The following is a 19,760-nucleotide window of genomic DNA, read 5'->3' as shown; positions in this document are numbered from 1 at the left end:
CTAAATTTCACATGATGGTGGTATTCCCAATATCAAAAATATATTCCACACAATTATTGATCCTTTAATGACTGGTAATGCAAAATGTGCATGGCTTACAGAAATCATTGTAAGAGTTGGAACTTTATTTATTGGTGGATATTGGAAATCAATAAAAGAATACCAGAATGTAGTTGTTAGGAGGTACAATCTAATGTCTACAAAGTGTTCCCAGTAGGTTTGTATGTGTGCCATAATTATAATAATTCAGAAAAACTGCTTTCAACAAAGCATTGAAGCTCAACACCCAAGGTACCTTCAAGGTGTGATGAGGGAGTTTGCGTGAGAATCTGACATGTGTACAGAGGCCCCTTGATGTTGTTTATCTATCTGCTCTGTCTGGAGTGACCTTTGTGCACCCTCAAAGAGGACAGCATAGCAGGGGGTGCCGCTGGCTCGTCCCCCTTCCACTCCTCATTGAAGCAAATGGCACTGTGTGTAGTGGGACCCGGCATGACATTTACCCACCATCTGTCATTCATGTGATAAATCCATTATATTCAGAGTTTTTTTTAGCTTGCTTGGAAATCTCTTTTCCTGAGTAGTTGTCTTCAAGTGCCTGTTATCATTTAAAAGTTGACCACATTGTTGCAAGCAATCCTTACATTACTGCTATGTTACTTCCTAACATTAAGAACCCATTCCTTTTCAAAAAATAATAAGAAATACGATAATAAAAAGGAAAAAAGACCTCTGACTTATGTCATTGTAATCTAATGCTACACTTTTTCGTAAAATAAAATGCCTCTGAAAATGAAGAGCTGAGGCTTTATGTGTAATTTCTCCTTTTCCTAGAAAAATATATGATGTGCCTGGAAATGCCCCAATAATTCTCAGTATCTGTACTTCCGGTATAAAAACATCAGTATTTGCATAGTTAAAGTTTCATTATACTTGGTATACAGTTGTGTTTGCCTTGTTTTTAAATGAGATAGAATAATGAAAAAAAAAAAAAAAACGTTTTAATTTGATTCTCTTTAGTCATAAGTAGACTTTAATGGATGTTACAAATTAGAAGCCATAATAACTTGTATTTAATTAATATTTAACAGCATTTTAACTTTAGCACAATGCAATCAGTGTGAGCTAAAATCTCTATGGAAAAATCCTAATTTTTCCCACAATGTAATCGTAAAATTGATGAAAAATTCCAGAACCATGGAATTCAATGCATGATAATGCAGTGGAATAACTGTAGCAGCTGGCTATCTGAGATCATACAATGAATTCTTCAAATCAGTGTTCCAGCTGCATCGTATCCCAGGAGGCCTGAAAAGATGTTTTGGCTTCCCACCACACATTAATACCAGTCTGGACATAAATTTTATTATGGTTGTTCTTCTGGCAATAGTCTTCTTCTTCTTAAGTTGTACTGAATGAAAAATTCTAGTTACTACTATAACAATAAAAATAATAGCAAGTGTACTACATATTTAATAACATATGTATCACTTGAATCAGCACTGTGTGTACATGAAACTTACTGTACACTGCAAGATTAAAAGTTGTACCTATTGATGCAGGAACAAGTAAAACTTCCTCTCCATGGAGTCCTATGTGATTTATATTGTCCAGTTTTGTTGGCCTAGGGAAGTTCCATTGTTAATTCATATTGACTCTTGAAAATGTTTATTTCCACACACCTGATGTCTGTTGGAAGTGCATTCCATTTAGCTGGTATCACTCCACTGCTGATATTATGCGGCCAGTATGTGTTCCGAGTAGGAAATCACAGACAATCACTAGACCTGCTCATTTTTCCCTTTGGAAAGTTTTTTTTACTGCAATTTAAAGGCGCTACTGTCCACCTCCAACAAAGAATTTTTGTTAAGTATATTTAACGTTTTAGATACGGAAAGAAGGGTTACATCAGTCAAATTTCATTTGTTGGCTTTACCCCCACTTGGGAGACTACCCCTTTTTTTTGTCCTGGTTACCGCTGTCAGTACAATAAAAAGTGATTTAAATCCAAAATTTACCCAGAACAGGAGGTGAAGGATGAAGATCCCTGTTTTGGTGACAGCTATGTAAGAGGGGAATTACCTATCACTTTACGCTATGTTCAGACTGGCAATGAGGTTGTGGTGTGGACATCGCTTTCACATACCAGCAAACCACTGCCTCGGGAGTTACAAGTAGCTTCTACTAGCTTTAGCCCCATGGAGAATAATCGGGGTTGGCTGTCAAATCTGCAGATGCTGGTTCATAAATTAGAATTAAGGAGGCTTTCTCCCATCCACTGTGTAAGTTAGGTGTGGGGAAATCTTCCAAACAAAATGCATACAATAAAAAAAACCTAATCAAGTTTTTAATCATTAGATCACACAGAGCCCTGTTCAGTTCCATGGAGAGGGGAGGACAAGAGGAGGCACCCCACCTTGTCTTCTTCCATACGAAATTAAATTGGTCAGGACCACTTGGTTGCTCATTAATTCACCAGGACAAACTGATAAAAAATACTGGGGGACTTCTATACATATGCTGGATTTTTGATGATTGTTTATCTCAGTGTGTACGTAGCCTTACACTCAGGATCTTCACAAAGTACATTACATTGTATAATATTTCTTCAGATATTTCATAAACAACCCAGTGAACTATACAGAATTTATTTGGATGCACCAATGTTTAAAAATATGTAAAACATCAGTATTACTTTGAAACGAACAAATTCTATGTATGTAGGTTAAACACATATTACATTATATGTGTGTTTGTTAACTAAAACATGATGCCAGTGTAACTATTTAGGTCAAACAATGTTTCACTTTACCTTTAACAAAACTGAAACGGCTTTTATTTATCTATTGCTCTGCCCTTTCCTGTTGTCGGACAATGGAATGGGTAATCCAGATGGAACGGTTATTTATGGCAACAATAATAGAAGAATCTTTTCCTGGTGTTGTGTCCTTACCTCCAAACAGTGAGCTGTTTAAACAAAATGTACACAATGTTCCAAAAAAAGAAGGAAATTGGTAAAACACATGTTTTTTCATTGCTGTAGCAGAGCTGTAAATTCTCATTAGTTGTGTTATTTAAATATGTCCTACTGTATACTTAAAAAAAAAAAGGTAATAATACACAGCACAATAAATAAGCAGAAGGAACTGGGAATCGATTGAAAGAATAAAGCAAAGGGAAAACACAAGTAGCCTACATAGTGTTCAAAGCTGTGACTGTCCCTTGATGATGTGCAACAGTGACCAACCAGAGACAACCGCTTTCATTTCAAATGTCAGAGGACGCAGCTGGGTGCCTCTTATTCGTCCTCCCCTCTCCATAAATCTCTACAGTGCTGTTTGTACCATGCTTGTTCTAATATAACTGTAAGGGATCATGAAAGATTGTTTCCAGCTATGGAAATCTGACATGTATACATAGCTTAGGTGTACTTTCAAACCAATCTTCTCCAGTCCACTGATTACCAGTGTAAAGCATTTGGAAGCCATATGTTTTTTTCTGATGTTCTGGTGGAGGGGTTTGAGAGGGAAAGCTAAGCTCCCAACCATTCATCAACTGTCATAATAAAATTAGAAATGCAATACTGAGAAATGATTTGCTTAGTCACAAAAATATACCAAAAGAAAAGTATACAGTTATATAGCAAGCAATTACAATATAATTACATAGACGGCAGCACCCATGGGGACATGTATAGAAAAAAGCTGTGGTGCATAAGTGGTGTGGGTGGCTACATATAGCCTGTATTAAATAAAATATAAACCAACTTACTGTATATAATACACACATTTCTTATATATACTCCTTAAATACTGCTACACAGGCAATAATTTTACAGATAGAATGAAACATCTGAATAGTGGATCATTTTTTCAAAATAACCTCTTTCATTTCCCAAGTGTTTCTGTGCTTAGAAAAATAGAAAGATAGTTAACACTTTGCCTGTTATAGCATCTCAGAATGCGGGATCTGCCTCAAATGCTTGGCACCGCTTATCGGCAGAATGCCAATGAGGGGATTGACAATAGGCAAGTGGTGCTATCTCCCAGTAACTGCTGCAAAATAGTCAGTGTGAATTAGCCATTTTTCTTGTAGTATTATTGTGTGTTCCTCTAGGGGCAGCTGTACACATGTTCGACAATGTGCTAACTGGAAATGTTTATTCTGTATAGAACATACAGAAAATTTAAATAAGGGTACGGCAAACAGTTATGTTTGGGGTCCATAACTTATGGAGCTCAGTACCAGTTGCAATTCCTTTAACCTTTTTACTACATGGTAGATTCAACATAAGGTGTAACCCTAGGCAGTAGGAAACATTACACAAAGCTGAGCTCCTTATGGTATATTTTTTTGACACTTGCGATGTATATGCTTGCTTGAGGTCAGTCACCTACCGAATAGGGAAAGAAAGATATGGGTCCAGGAGCTTTCCTCTGGAAGATTACCTTTTGTGTATACTGTATTCTAAAGAATCCAGATAACAGGCCATGCTACAAAAGCATGTAATTTGCTTGATAGGACAGTGGTACGAATATGTTGCTACATAACCATATTTTGCCATGTATTTTAGGTAACTAACCACCAGGTTTAAATAAAAATGAAAGTAATAAATTAATTCAAAAAGGAAAAGCTACATTTCGAAACATGTATGTATTGTGCCTAATTTACTGTAACAATATTTTTTTTCTTGCCCCTTAAAAGGGAGAACGAGGTTTACCTGGTCTACCTGGCATTATTGGATTTCCTGGACTTCAAGGACCTGAAGGGCCTCCTGGACCACTGGGCCAGAAGGTAAACAGCGCAAAAAAATTGTAATTTATAATGTCTTAAAGCAATGAAAAACATAAACTAAACAATTTTTCTCTGTTACAGGGTGACACTGGTGAACCAGGGCTTCCAGGAACAAAAGGAAACAGAGTAAGACTTAGTATATATGAAAATATTCATCAGTCTCTATTAGAAGGTGAATGATATGAAAATGCTCCAAATGTATAAATAATATTGGAGTGTATTATATATAACTAAAGTGACACTATAAATGGGATTAATTAAACGATACTCCAGGGTACAAGGATGCCTGGCTAATCAACAAGTCGGACATCTGTTCTATTGACTTGCAGGTGAGGTGGAAACAAGTCACAACTACACTTGCCTTAGAACTATATAGGTGGCATAAGCTACCGTGTTTCCCCGATGATAAGGCAGGGCCATCAAATAAGACAGCCCCCCCTTTTTAGGGAAAAATGAAAAACTGTAGTCTTCTTCATGGGTAAATAAGGCATCCCCCTGAAAATAAGCCCTAGAGCATATTTTGGCCTTCCAAAAAAAATAAGACAGTGTCTTATCATCGGGGAAACAGGGTAATTTTGCCCCATGTTAAAACAAGTTTAATAACTTAGCAACACTTTATGACCTGTCATCAGTCATGGACAGTAAGGATTCTAATCAGTCCAATAACGTTGGATTTTTGTAAGTGATTTAGAAAGTGGAGTGATATTGTTTTAACATTAATTATGACTGTAAAAAAGAGAGACTTCACTACAAGTTAAAGGTGTAGTGTAAGCTCTACAGTTGTCATCAATACACCAGAGATTTGTAATTAGGAAGATTATGTAATAGTTATAGAATACAATGGTGTCAGGACCCTCAAAAACACTTCTGGTCAGTGTTGGGGGAATTGAGCACTGCTTGGAGTGGACAAACTGATGGCTTGTAACCAAAACCACTTGGAAAAGAAAGTTGAGGATAAAATGTCAGAAAGTTACCCAAGTATGAAACAAGAATAACAGAAAGAAGCAAGCATAAAAACTGATACATACAAGTTAGGGAAAAGGGGTGAGGTTTGTGGTAGATAGATATAGGGTCAATGAGAAAAATGTATAAGCCCAAGCATCAAATAATATCAGAGTTTAATAAATATCAACGCACACAATACAGATGATTTCATCTTTGTATTTCAATAATTTTTATTGGTTTAGGGGAAAAAGTATAAAAGTTGACAATTACATTAAGGGAAAACATTATTACAACACAAATGAACAACATACAACACCAATCCAGTAATAACAGTGCAATGATCAAGAAAAAAATATCATCCCTTAGTTAAAGTGTATAGGACAAAAAAAAAAAAGTTGTTCCAATACAAGGCGTTAGCAAATAAACTCAACATTTAAGCTCAAATGTATAAAATAGGCATGGTATGGGACGAGAGAGCAGGTGGATAAGGGGCAACCAAAGACAATAGATGATTTCATCTTAACAATATTGTATGCTGGTGATTCAATTGGAGGAAGTGATTCAGGGGTAAAATATATGAACTGAGCTCTTTCCTTGTTTTTCAGGGACCTGCGGGATCAGCTGGATTTCCAGGAAACCCAGGACTTCCCGTATGTATTACTGTTACACTAAACAAATTATCAGATATGGCAATACATTATAGAGATGTTGACAATCTCTTTTTTATTACTAGGGCATTCCTGGACAAGATGGTCCACCTGGCCCACCAGGAATTCCAGGCTGCAATGGCACAAAGGTAAATTGTACTACATTGTTGGGACGTACTATCTTGAAATATAACAAAATATACAGATTACCATCTATAACACATACAGATATGTGAGTTGTTTTACCTGCCAGATACGAGATGCGCACAGGTATTACACACTTTGCCAATCTGTCTAGCAGTAGAAGGGACGTGATTTTTGTTTGCTTCATGTTCATTTTCACCTGCAAATCCTTCCTACCCCCATCCTGTGATTGGAGAGTGAAAGGAGAAGCAGCACTCCTTTAGGTGATCTCTCTGTCACTCTGCACTCTCCTTTTATTGATATGGTTACTTGAACTGCAGCCCATTTAAGTGTCCCACTGTTCTGCTTCTCCTTTAACCCTCTCTGAGATCTGGTATACAGACTGTACATTAGACTGCAGGTTACTTATTGACTTAGTCAAGTCAAATGCAAATACTTACACTGCTTGTATTTAAATACATTTAATGATGTATTCCTAATTACAGAGCAGTGTTATTTCTGCTTTCTGGAGTTCAGGAGTGTTTTTTGGCCTACAAACTGAAAAGTGCAACCATGCCTGATAAGTAATAACATTGTAGACAGGGATGAATATTAAACAGATATATAAATCAGTAATAAAGTAAAATAAATGTTATTACACCATTGCATTTACAATATAAGTTATCATTTGTAGTGAATAATTGCAGCAATATGAGACACATCTGGGGTGGATTCAGATTCTGATATCGGAGGGGTTCTATGTTTTAAAAAAACAATAAGTTGATGTAAATGATAGCGTATATAAATATAGCACAATGGGAAGACTGTAATGTACGTGCAACAACAGTTCAGCAAATTAAATATCTTAAAAAAAAAACTCAAATTCCATTTCATTAAATTATATGTTGAATAGACCAATCTGTGTGTTAGAAGTGTGATGTATTTGGGGACATCAGATTGGTCTACCCCAGTGACATCACACTTTCAATACACAGGATGGTCTTTTCCCCAGTGATATCACTCCTCCAGAACACAAGATGGTCTTCTCCCAGTGATATCACTCCTCCAGAACACAGGATTGTCTTTTCCCAGTGATATCACTCCTCCAGAACACAAGATGGTCTTCTCTCAGTGATATCACTCCTCCAGAACACAAGATGGTGTCCTCTCCCAGTGATATCACTCCTCTAGAACACAAGATGTTCTTCCCTAGTGATATCATACCTCTAGAACACAGGATGGTCTTCCCCTAGTGATCTCACTCCTCTAGAACACAGGATGGTCGTTCCCCAGTGATCTCAGTCCTCTAGAACACAGGATGGTCTTCTCCCAGTGATATCACTCCTCTAGAACACAGGATGGTCTTCCCCTAGCTATCTTACTCCTCTAGAACACAGGATGGTCTTGCCCCAGTGATATCACACCCCCTGAAGACAGGATGGTCTTTCCCCAGTGATCTTACTCCTCCAGGACACAGGATGGGCTTCCCCCAAGGATATCACACCCCCAGAACACAGGATGGTCTTCTCCCAGTGATATCATTCATCCAGAACACAAGATGGTCTTCCCCTAGTGATCTCACTCCTCTAGAACACAGGATTGTCTTTCCCCAGTGATATCACTGCTCTAGAACACAGGATGGTGTTTCCCTAGTGAAGTCCTCTTTCTAGCAAACAAAAACATTGGTATTTCTCCTGAAGCCAAAAATTCTCTTCCAGAGAAGTCTCAGTCTGCAATGACACCCTCGCAAGAGACATATTGCATATTGAACATTTTTATCTCCTCCTTACATACATTTCACATTGAATCTGGGCACACAGCCTGGAGGTTCTACACTCAGAATGAAGATTAGTACAGAAGCAGTCTGCAGAAGTAGATTTCCAATTGCTTCTCAGTGTATAGCCCAGGTTTATGTTTGGGCACTCATTATTCATTCCCCTGTATCCTGTCCCCCAGCACAGTGGTCCCCAACCAATTGCAGGTTGCGGACGACTCAATGCACAGGCTCTGCACGGCACATGCGCGGGGAGTCGTGTGTCACTCAAAGGGGAAGGAACTTCCCTCCCAGAGTGATGTCATGATACCAGAACCCGGCCACTCTTCCATCGCAGGTCTGAGCCTTGTGTCCACAGGCACAACCCACCCACCTCCCTGAGCCTGCGATGTCACTGGGAGACGCGGTCCACCGCTCTGGCTGGTGCCCCCCCTCAAAGTGGGGTCTTTCTCCTGACCCCACTGGTGGGTGCACCGGTCAGAGTTGCTGTCCATCTGTCAGACTGCTGTGGCCCACTAATGGGGCCGGGGGTAGGGGACCTCTGCCCCAACACACCGCACTCTTAGTACTCACTCTTCTATACTAGCATCAAGTTGACCATCCAGTTCTTTTTTCATTAACAGACTATGAACTATAACCCAACAGTATTCAGTTTGAAGAATATGTAACCCTTCAGTAACCTGTCTGCAGTGTATTCTAAATAACTCCCTGTACACTGCTATACATTGTTCTATATTTCTAATAAAGTTTTCCACACAAATCGGGGATAGTTTACCTTTATATTTTACAATACATGTTGAAGCTGGCCAACTGCATGAAACTGAACGTTCTTGTTTATAGCATAATTTCATAGGCCTGATTTATTAAAGTTTTCCAAGGCTAGAGAAGATACACTAGAGAAACAATGCATGCTCAAGCTGCTCAACAATGTCATAGTGATCCCTTTTTAGCAGTTCTAATATACTTTGCAAAATGCTGAATACTCACTCGCTTATAGAACATGTTAACGGACATACATTATAGCAGTAATATGGGGCAGATGGAAACACGCTTAAAATGATCCACACAAATCCAGATCTTGACAAAGTTTTCACAGAATCACATTTCTAAAGTAAAGGATGAAGCAGATTGTCAAATGATTTCTTAACTAAAACATGTCCATATAATGCTGAGAGATGTGTCAACCTCTGAGAAGAATGGGAATAGTGGGAATTTTCATACAAATAGTGTTAGAAATACGTTTGACCATGTTAAAGCATTTTGCAATGTTTATAATCTGTATATTAACATAAAATTCTTTTTGCAAAATTTTTAGGGAGAAAGCGGACCTGTTGGACCTCCAGGCCTACCAGGGCTTTTAGGTTATCCTGTAAGTGTCATATGTTGTGTCAAAAAAGTCTCATGGGATATTATTAGTTGGTATTTTCTAAACAATTACTACCACTAAAATAGCAGCAACACAATAGTATAAAAGTGAACAAACTGGGATAACATACCACATTTAGATAATTACTGTTAAACTTTAAAATCATTAATGAGTACACCAAGTATGAATTTAAATATTTGCTAAGTGTATTTTAAGAAATAGAAATACTTGAAAATGAAAGGGAAATTTAATTCAAGCCTATTGTTTGAGGTTTGGTGTTAAAACAAAAGTACCAGAATATAGAAATATTAGCTGGAGAAAAACAGAATCGCAACCCAACAGGACATCCAGAAGAATATGTCAGATGCCAACTGATTTGCTAAATTTAGATAATGTCTTGCAACTATGTATTACTGATAGAAGAAGAGACGAGCTGCTGTTATTGGTAATACTGGAAGTGGCAGAATCATTGCCATTTTATTGTGTTGTCACCATTACCCAGGCAAGAAGATTTGTAAGACACGAGGCTCATTGATTAGAATTGTTACATAAAAAGAAAATCTGTGTAGATGTCCAATGGTATATATGTATCAACGGCTGCTTATGTAACTGTGTCTTCTTCATTCAAAACTTTGTTTGAAAATCTTAACAGTATTTGTCATTTTAGGGTGCCCCAGGACCTCCAGGAATTAAGGTATGATACACCACTAATTTTGCATATTATTCAAAATGTGTGACTTGAGGTATCCCTAAGTTGGGTAAGGGTTGTATAACTGATATTTGTAGAAGAGAAACAGAAGAATAGGAATTTTAATACCCAAGTTATAGTTACCACTCTATTGGAGTTGTTGCTTTAGTTTACACTGTTCTTTAAAAATTGTTTATCCTAAAATATGATCTCCTACAGACAATTACGAGCAACGAGAGTACTATTTACAATGCTTCTGAATGTTTAAAAACAGTCTTGAGAAGAGAGTATTCCAAATAACACTTCATTCACCTAAAAACCACTCTACGTAATGCAAATGAGCCTCTGTGTATGAAAGAACTGAAATTTGATTAAAGTGTGAGTGAAATTTTGAGTCAAGTGGTGGGCCAAAGACAGTCAGACTGGGTAGGAGAGGGCTAGATAATGCTTACTGCCCTATTGCCCAAGATGGGCTCAATTTGATTTGCTGCATCTTCTAATACATATATTATTATTCAAGATTGAAGATAATTCTGAGGTTCAACTTGAAGTATGTTGATTATTGCTTTTGTTATTTTTTTTCTTTTTCACAAGAACAGTAATAATCAGTATTCTACTAGGTTCATCCATCACAGAATTATGTTTGACCAAAGTCACAGGGTGCTAATAAAATGAAGAACTCTTCCTTAAATTGTAAATACAGCAACTCTAAAATACAATTTACCCAGTTTTATGAGATCAAAATGATCTAAGTAATGTGTTACATGAAACAACCTGGCATTGTACTTAAGACACTTACCTGAGATCCCCCTGTGATGTATTTTCACAAAAGCCCTAGAGATAAACTTCTTTTTTTATGTTTATAATTTTTATTGCACTGCATAAATATTTGGCATGATCTTCCTTTTTTTGTAGGGAGACCCAGGTGAAGTAATTGGTTTTATTGCAAAAGGCGAAAGAGGATTTCCTGGAAGTCCTGGTTTACCAGTAAGTTGTTTCAGTACTTCTGTTATTGTTTGATGCAGTTTTTAATATAAAGTATTAAAAGGGAGTAGCAATATTCCTAATAACATATGTCATCTAATCCACTCTGGTTCTTGTGCAAGCATGCTAAACTGATGTCCTTCATGCCACATGTCCCTCATTCTTTGTGACCTTAAGATGGTTTACCAGTTATTTTCTGCAGTCTGTAGATTACTTATAGTCAGCATGATGCCTTGTACTGCAGTGACATTAATTCCACTAAAGAACTAGGAGCTTGCTTCCATAGTCCTGAGACGGCATTGTTACAGACAGCACTGACCTCGCAATAAAAATAACACTGATTGGTTTCAGAGCATCAATGTGACAAGCGAGGAAGACTGCGGACAGTATGTTGCGAGCTAATAAATTTAAAATGCTTTTATAAAAAATCTTTGTACATCTGACAGTTTATAATGAATAAAATATAGTAGTGCTTTGTCTTCAGAAGGCCTGAAAGATTTATTTCACTTTTAATTTAGCCCACTCTGCCATTTTAGTTTGAAATATCTGCTCTAGTGGTTAACTTATAATAAAGAAACTAACAAAGAAATAAAGAATGGATGTGTAAAAATGTAAAAGTCACTTCAAAAATTGCATTAGCTGAAACACTTCTTAAATTTCTCTAATGTATAAAATCTGAGTGATACTTTTATATCAAATTATGTACAGCGGGATCAGTGTTTTATCAGTGCTAGCAGAAACTGCATTCTCTTGAGTAACTGTTTGTCATGTTTGAATTATTTGTACATTGGCTATTATTTCCAGTCACAGGTGGGATTGACACTTTTAAAAAGCCATAGGTGGGGATCAGTACAAACACCACTGATCCCCATTTTCTCCTATAGCCTTTGCCACTATCAGAGTGATAAATGCAATCTGGTTATCTGTACAGTTGGGACAATGTTGTTTGCCACTTTGTAAATGCAGTAGTACAAGTACAACAGCTGGTAAACGTTAGTAATATTTATTTATTTATATAATAATATATAATATAATAATTTATTTATAAACTAAATAATCTTAGAGGGGGGAATGTTCCATAGTCCTATTCTACTGTGCAGAACAGATAAAAAAAGTGGCTTCCCCTGGTTGCCACTATTTGAAATACATCTATCCCACAACAATGCACAGAGCATGTGTATCTATTTATTATATGTATTTTACATATATGTTGTAGATATGTGTTGCCTTTGCATTCCAAAGAAAATTGTGAGCAAGCAGATCTTTTATTGCAGTAGAGACAGGTAAAGTCCCTTTTGAAATAAAATCAACTTACCTGTCTGATCTAAATTTTATTTTACAATCACCCGTCCTCATCCACCGCTATCTTAATTTGGTCCTCTTCCTAGTGTAACTCCTGCACATGCAAGTGGGAGTTCATTTATTCCTAACAGCCCAAAAGGATGTTCAGGTACCCAGAATAACCTGACATCCTACACTGAGCTGAGCATGCAGCATGATACTGTGAACAACCAGGTAAGGAAATAGTGATAGAAACCCAGTAACTCCGGCATACTGGGTTCTGAAGTCCATTGTTGCTGCATGCTCACCATTACAAGGAACTCAGTCCTGATTATCACTGTACTGTGTCCACCTGTCAGAGAAATGCTGTACACTGTTTAGCTGCTGAGTGCTGGTCTCCTACTGTCAAACTGTGACAGCTGTCAGAGTCTGACAGCAGCTGCCGCAGAGGACAGCTTTCAATGTAACAGGCCCAGTACTTCAGTACCTCTTGTTCTTCTCTGATGGCAGCCCTGGTACTATCACATAAATACATGTTATAGAGCGTCATATTGATTGCTATCTCTTATCAGTGGGAACACCAATTATATTTAATTACATTTTATTATATTTAGCGAAGACATCAGTAAATGTAGAAAGTGTGAATTATTTTAAACTATTTATTATAAACTAAAATATTAAACGTAGATAAGCTTTGAAATACCTAATACATCGGTCAATGTTTTGGGTTTATAAAAATTTCATTTTGTATATTTAGAAATGTTAATTTGGATGTAACAGGATTTATCCCTTGTTTGGTGAAAGATACCATGTATTAAGCAAACAATATAACGTTTATTTCAAACTGTTGCACTACTGTAGGCTTCGACTAAAATACCTAAAATCACATATCTGAAATAGTTCAAATGTAATTAATTATAAATTTTCTCTTTATTTTTTATTTTAGGGGCCACCTGGGCCACCAGGTCCACCAGGACCAAAGGTAAGTGGTATTATGTATGCCTAAGATTTTACATTTTAAATATTTTACATTTTACATTTTAAATATTTTCTCCTTCTAAGCTCTTATATTTTTCATCCCTATAGGGCTCAATGGGTTTGAGTTTTCATGGGCCGCAGGGTGAAAAAGTGAGTAATTTTTACACCATGCACTGGTCTTGGAAATAGATAGTTTACTAAATTCTGCCTTGGGAATCTCTGCAGAACAATCTACTGTAATCTACTGTTTGGTGATGGCAACCTGCATGTTTTTGATGGGGAAATTATGCGAAGATAATTGATACCCGTGATGGTTTACTTTCTATATTAAAGAACAATTTATTTCTGTTCTGGGGACCTGGAGTGAAATCTGTGAAGTTTTTTTTATCAGCAATATAAACTAAATATGTGGCCATTTGTATTTTTTTTTTATTATTATTAGATCATGTACTTATGCTGTTTTAGTGATTTTACTGACATTATGTGTTTCCATTCAATGCTCTGTAGGGTGAACCTGGTCCTCCGGGCCCTCCTGGTCCCCAAGGTCCTGCATCCTTTGACAGGCACAACACATCAGAAGTGTACAGAATAAAGGTAACTTTTTTTCCCTTAGTTTATTGGTAAATGAAAAAGGTTAAGTGACTGTTTTGCACTATTGTAAAACATTGTTAAACTATGCTATTGATACACTTTGCTATTTCTTTTTTTGGGTTCCTTATTTCACTGTTTAACCTGATTGTGTTCTTATTCTGAATGTCTTCTGTAGGATTACAAATATACTTCTTACCCCATTTGCACAGTGTTCACTGTGTTCTAATTTATTTTTCATATTTAGGGAGAGAAGGGTGAAACAGGTGAAAAAGGAGACAGAGGATTTCCAGTAAGTTACCAATGTTCTGTATGTATTATGAAATGTGTATCTTATTTATGTGAACTTTACCATTTGTTTCATTTTCAGTAGTAGAACTTTTTTTGCAATACCTATAATTTGCCAGTAACAGTGCTTTCCTCTGCTGCTTTAGGGTAATCCTGGACGGAGCATTAGGGGGGAAAAAGGAGAACCTGGAAAGCCAGGGCCAAGGGTAAGTACAATGGCTTTTGCCTGTAAGCATAGATTTATTACCTGTTGATCTTTCAGTTAACACAATATTTTTCCCACTGCAATAGTGATAATAGTATTCTGCAGGAAAATTGTACAGCAGTTTTGTCACTCTGTGGACAAGACTCCAAGGAGACAAAAAATTGTCTAACTACAGCTAACATTTTTAAGCAGTTACATCTGTAGATTTTTTTTATTCTTTTGGAAAAAAAGTATAAACTATATAGTCATGTGGCTGCAACTTTTGATAGTTAGGTAGTTTGTCTTGCTGATCAGCAGGTACTTGGTGATGATTGGTGAAAACCGATCTGATATTATCTGTTTACTGAATACATCATGTATGCAAATTTGACTTAGCCCATAATCCCACTTTTTGGGGTATCTACAAAATATGGAGATGACTCCACTATAGCCAGTGTCTTTTTCCTATTAGTATCCAATGAATGCTGATGACTGGACTGCTTTAAATACAGTGACTGCATATTAAATTATTTAATTTTTTTTTTTTTTTAGGGAAAACCTGGAAAAGATGGTGAACAAGGAGACAAGGGAGCTGCTGTAAGTATAGTGTACATAGTTGTAACTCTTCAGTGATATGAAGTATCTCATTCATACATTATGCCATTGATGCTACAAACAGTTCAATTTGCATAAAGACGACCATACTCTATAGGAAGTTTATTGTCATGCTCTATAATAATTGGTGATCTGTTAGGATTTGGGGCATTCTAACTGGAATGCCCATTCTTCATTTAACCAACATTTGTCCAAGCAATCTCCTTTAAATCTCTTTGCACATGCAATCAAGATAGAGACAAGATTGGATGGCTGAAGTCATCAGATTCTTCTCGTTTATTTACCAAATCCTTCAGTATATCATCACTATTGGGTCAATTTGTTACCATACAGGAGCTTTTACCACCAAAATCAGCCAGGCTGTTTTTCCAACAAATGACCTTAATACATCATGCATTCGGCAAATGAATATACACACCACCTGATTTTTTAGATGGTTATCAATGGGAACCTGGCCTTGCAAAAACAAAATGATCTTCCTAAATGTATTTTCAGTGTTACTGCATCAATGGCACTACACTATTTCAAAAATGCTCACACAACAACAACAACTAATTGTTATTTATTTTTAAAGGGTGGCCCAGGTAGCCCTGGTTTTGATGGATTTCCTGGACAGGATGGACAAAAAGTAAGTATAAAAATATTATAATTAATGGTAGTTGAGTTTAAAAGAACATACGAAAATAAACTTGAATAGATGTGGTTTCTATAGTACAAATATAGTACAAATGTTCTGTACACTGAAAGGATTATTTCTGTAACTGCAGGTGTTGAACACTAAATAGAATGAAATGTTCTTGAATTTCTGTGAATAAATTGTGTAATACAGATGCTCAATCTGAGCAGAAAATACTGAATTTAATGTTAAATACTGAAGAGGGATGATGCCACTCTGTAAGTAGTGCAAGAGAAGGTGGCAGCCAAAAACATTGTAAAGGGAAATGTTGACCTGCCATCATTGGAGGAGAGGAAACTCAGAGATAGGACTGTAAATATATTGTTCTTCCAATTTATGGAAAGAGCAGCCTTGGCCAATCACCCTACAGTTCTACCTCAAGTGCAATACATACTTAAATTATGAAGCTGATATTTTAGGTGTGTTTAGGTTATGCATCGGTTTCTTGCATATAAACTGCAGTTATTGATTGCAATTTGGTGTTATCATGTATTTAGAGAAATAAAAACAATTTCAACATTTTGAAGTTATTGTTTTTGATACCTGAATATGAACCTAAGTTAATATTTTGTGTTCTTTGCTATTTTTTTGTTTGTTTTGCAATTAAGTTTTTAAAGAGTTTAGATGACTAAATGCTAATATTATAAATAATGTATATACTTTGTTGTAGGATAAGCTGAAATGTATTTGTTGTTTTTTAGGTGAACATGGATTACAAGGATTTCCTGGAGCACCAGGTAAAATTCTGGAAATGCCCAAATCATTAAAAAAAAAAAAATCTGCATTTTTTATTTGTCGGTTTTAAATGATAAAGTATTTTGGTTTTTGTTTGCACAAATTGTTACCGTTAAACTCCTGTCTAATATACAAATTCCAATGTACTTTGCTTTATAGCACATTTTATGCAAACAGAAAAAACATCTTTTTCAAGCATATCTAAATTCAAGTAATATATTGTAGATTACCTGTTATTAGATGTGGCATCTGCATTGATTTACATTTTTCAGCCTTCTTTCATTTACTTTTACTTTTGATCCTGCTAGTATTACACATTCTGGGTAAGAATGCTCACTCTTTATGCTACATCTGTGAAGAAGCAGAATTATCCTCCATTATTATTAATATTATTATAGGACTATAGAACACATACTCCTCTTTTCTATAACTTATTGCTGAGTTGTTCCTTATATCATAGAGAAAGCTGGGAATAAGGTAACTAACAAGATAACAGTGAAAATTCTTTCACTGGGTATATTTAAATTACCAAATTAGAAATGTTTATTGTTAGGGTTTTCATACACAAATGTGTTTTCTTATAGGGGCATCTCTACCTGGACCATCTGGAGCACCAGGATTTCCAGGAGATAGGGGTGAGAAAGGTGCTCCTGGATTGCCTGGTTTATCCTTACCTGGAGACAAGGGCAGTCAAGGCCCAGCTGGACCTCAGGGATTTCCAGGTCCACCAGGACCCATTGGTAAGGATATAGAATATTAGTCTATCTTATAACAATAACATTTAAACTGTTAACAGATTTATTACAAAAACTCTCTAGATTTAAATGATCTGTTTACAATAATAAAATATATTTAGAATGCACTAATTTTATTCTCATGCAGTACAATGGAACCTGGGGCTATACAGTAATACAGACACACCAACATAATCTTGTGGATTGTACCTTTTTACTTCCAAAATTTATGCAAGGGTTCAGCTTAATAAACAACAAAAAAAAGTATTTTATTCTCCAAGCTCCATTCTATGATAAGGACAAATATAGTACTAATAAACGATAAATATTGTATAAGTGTACCTGTATAAAAATAAAGTGTAAAAACCTACAAGTGGAAGATATAGCGTGCACCTCTACATGTTAAGCTTTGTTTCAGAGCACCGTACAAGCATCAAAATCTGAAAAGCTCTTTTAGAAAATGCTGACCTGATGTGCACGGTGAAGCATTGGTCTGTCCACACTTATGGTAAAAGAAGAAAAGGCAGGAGAGATATCCCTGAAGGATAGATTCTCAAAGCTGCTTTTGTAGTTGCCAAGCCATTAAAGCATATACATAGTAGATCAGAGTAGAAAGAATGGCTTTTTGTGGCAAACTAATGTTTTAAAATCCTTTATTATAAACCAAGTCAAAGAGAGTTATATATATCAAACACAGAACCAAAAAGTCATCAGTCAGAAGACATGTAACTCCCCACAGGGCATTGTCTTCAACATCAATACAAAAATAGGGCTCCTTATATATCAGTGGAGACCTATAAAGTCAGACCTTATAATGTTATTAGGATGTTTAATATGTGAACTAGAGTCTCACTACCAGTGGGCTTCCTCTGTGTATATGAGACCTTTAAAATTATAACAATGTGAGGTATTAGCATCAGTTAATACATAACAACTTATAATTTCAACATATATACTGTAATTTAAGTAACTTACCTAATACATTGTGGATGTGAGCATCAAAAAAGGGCAGGCAGTATATTTCTTATTTCTTAATATTTCTAGTATATTTCTTATTCTTATTTCTTACAAGGTAGGTGTCAATGATAATAACAACATGGTAAAAAAGGATGTTCTAGTAATAGAGAAGAGAAATGTAAAGGAAATGCAAAATTGAAAGGGTGATCATAGAAAAAAACGGGGAGTGTAAGATTAAAGTATGTCTTACATAGATGCCAGTAAGATGGAGGATTTGAGGAAAAAGATATCGCTTATTTAGATTTGCAATGTTCCAAAGATTGTCTTTCGTTTAAATGTGAACGTTTGGCTGAGAATTATAAAAAAGGAAAAAAAAATGTTATGATATACAGTCCAATAAATAAACATAATGAACTCACTCAGATGATCTGGACTGTAGTAATATAAATTGTGAGAATGATTTGTACTTCCAAATGTATCTGTAATGGATGAAATAGGAAGAACAGAAAATGTTCATCTAAATGTATACAATATGTGGACTGTCATATTCTAAATCTCCTCTAGATGGCATACCTGGTCATTTATATGGTGTTAGGACAGGGGATCAATCAACATTTCATGATATGAGAGATTCTATAAATGAAGGATATAAGTCTACTAGTAGTAAATAGTTGAAACATGTTATTTATTGTTTGAAAATAGTAAGTGACATTACCCTATAATTGTTTGAAGAGAAATTATCAGGAAGATTGTTGTTGCTGAGTTGGCATGAAAAAGGCAAAGTGGACCTATGAATCAAAAAAAAAACATAATTAAAATCTTTAAAGGTTTTTAGAGAGTTTTTAAATCTATCCAAAAAAGGATAATCAATGAATAATTCTACAGGTACCTTGTAAATACATCACAGGAGTAGTTGTCATATGTTGTGAAAGCATATTAAGGCAAAGTGAACAGATGAAGAAGTTTTCCTGGATATGAGAATAAAAAAATAATAATAGAACTGTTCAAAACGGTTTCTGAGGTTACTAAAAGTTGGCTTAGTTGTAGGAGTGTTTGAAAAATAACTTACTGTTAGTAGAAATCGTTGTGGTGTAGTGGTAAGTGCGGGCCGGCGGCAGGCATCCAGACCAGGGCTGGTGCTGCCTCCAGTCAGCCCTTAAATGGGTTAAGTGATGTATTTACAAGGTACCTATTGAATTATTCATTGATTATCCTTTTTGGATAGACTTAAAAAACTCTCTAAAAACATTTTGAGATTTTGATTATGGGTTTATTGATTCATAGGTCCACTTTGCCTTTTTCATGCAAACTCAGCATGTAACAACCAATCTTCCTGATAATTTCTCTTCAAACAATTATAAGACAATGTCATTTACTATCGTCATTTTCAAACATTAAATAAC

The 19,760-nt window shown here is 35.9% G+C and overlaps 1 protein-coding gene across 1 annotated transcript in view; it reads left to right on the top strand.

Annotated features, from left to right (window-relative positions):
- Positions 1-19,760, top strand: part of COL4A1 (collagen type IV alpha 1 chain) — a gene marked incomplete in the record, with an annotated part of 89,713 nt that overhangs the window by 36,228 nt on the left and 33,725 nt on the right. Inside the window, 16 exon segments of the mRNA XM_072401821.1 lie at positions 4,705-4,794; positions 4,876-4,920; positions 6,345-6,389; positions 6,473-6,535; positions 9,599-9,652; positions 10,317-10,343; positions 11,253-11,324; positions 13,549-13,584; positions 13,689-13,730; positions 14,088-14,174; positions 14,416-14,460; positions 14,603-14,662; positions 15,193-15,237; positions 15,830-15,883; positions 16,602-16,668; positions 17,251-17,406. Of these exon segments, the coding sequence (XP_072257922.1) occupies positions 4,705-4,794; positions 4,876-4,920; positions 6,345-6,389; positions 6,473-6,535; positions 9,599-9,652; positions 10,317-10,343; positions 11,253-11,324; positions 13,549-13,584; positions 13,689-13,730; positions 14,088-14,174; positions 14,416-14,460; positions 14,603-14,662; positions 15,193-15,237; positions 15,830-15,883; positions 16,602-16,668; positions 17,251-17,406 (988 nt within the window).

Source organism: Pyxicephalus adspersus, chromosome 1, assembly GCF_032062135.1.
Source record: "Pyxicephalus adspersus chromosome 1, UCB_Pads_2.0, whole genome shotgun sequence".
In the NCBI taxonomy this organism is placed as follows: Eukaryota; Metazoa; Chordata; class Amphibia; order Anura; family Pyxicephalidae; genus Pyxicephalus; species Pyxicephalus adspersus.
The sequence above is the reverse complement of the archived record's forward strand: the minus strand, read 5'-3'. Positions and strand labels throughout refer to the sequence as shown.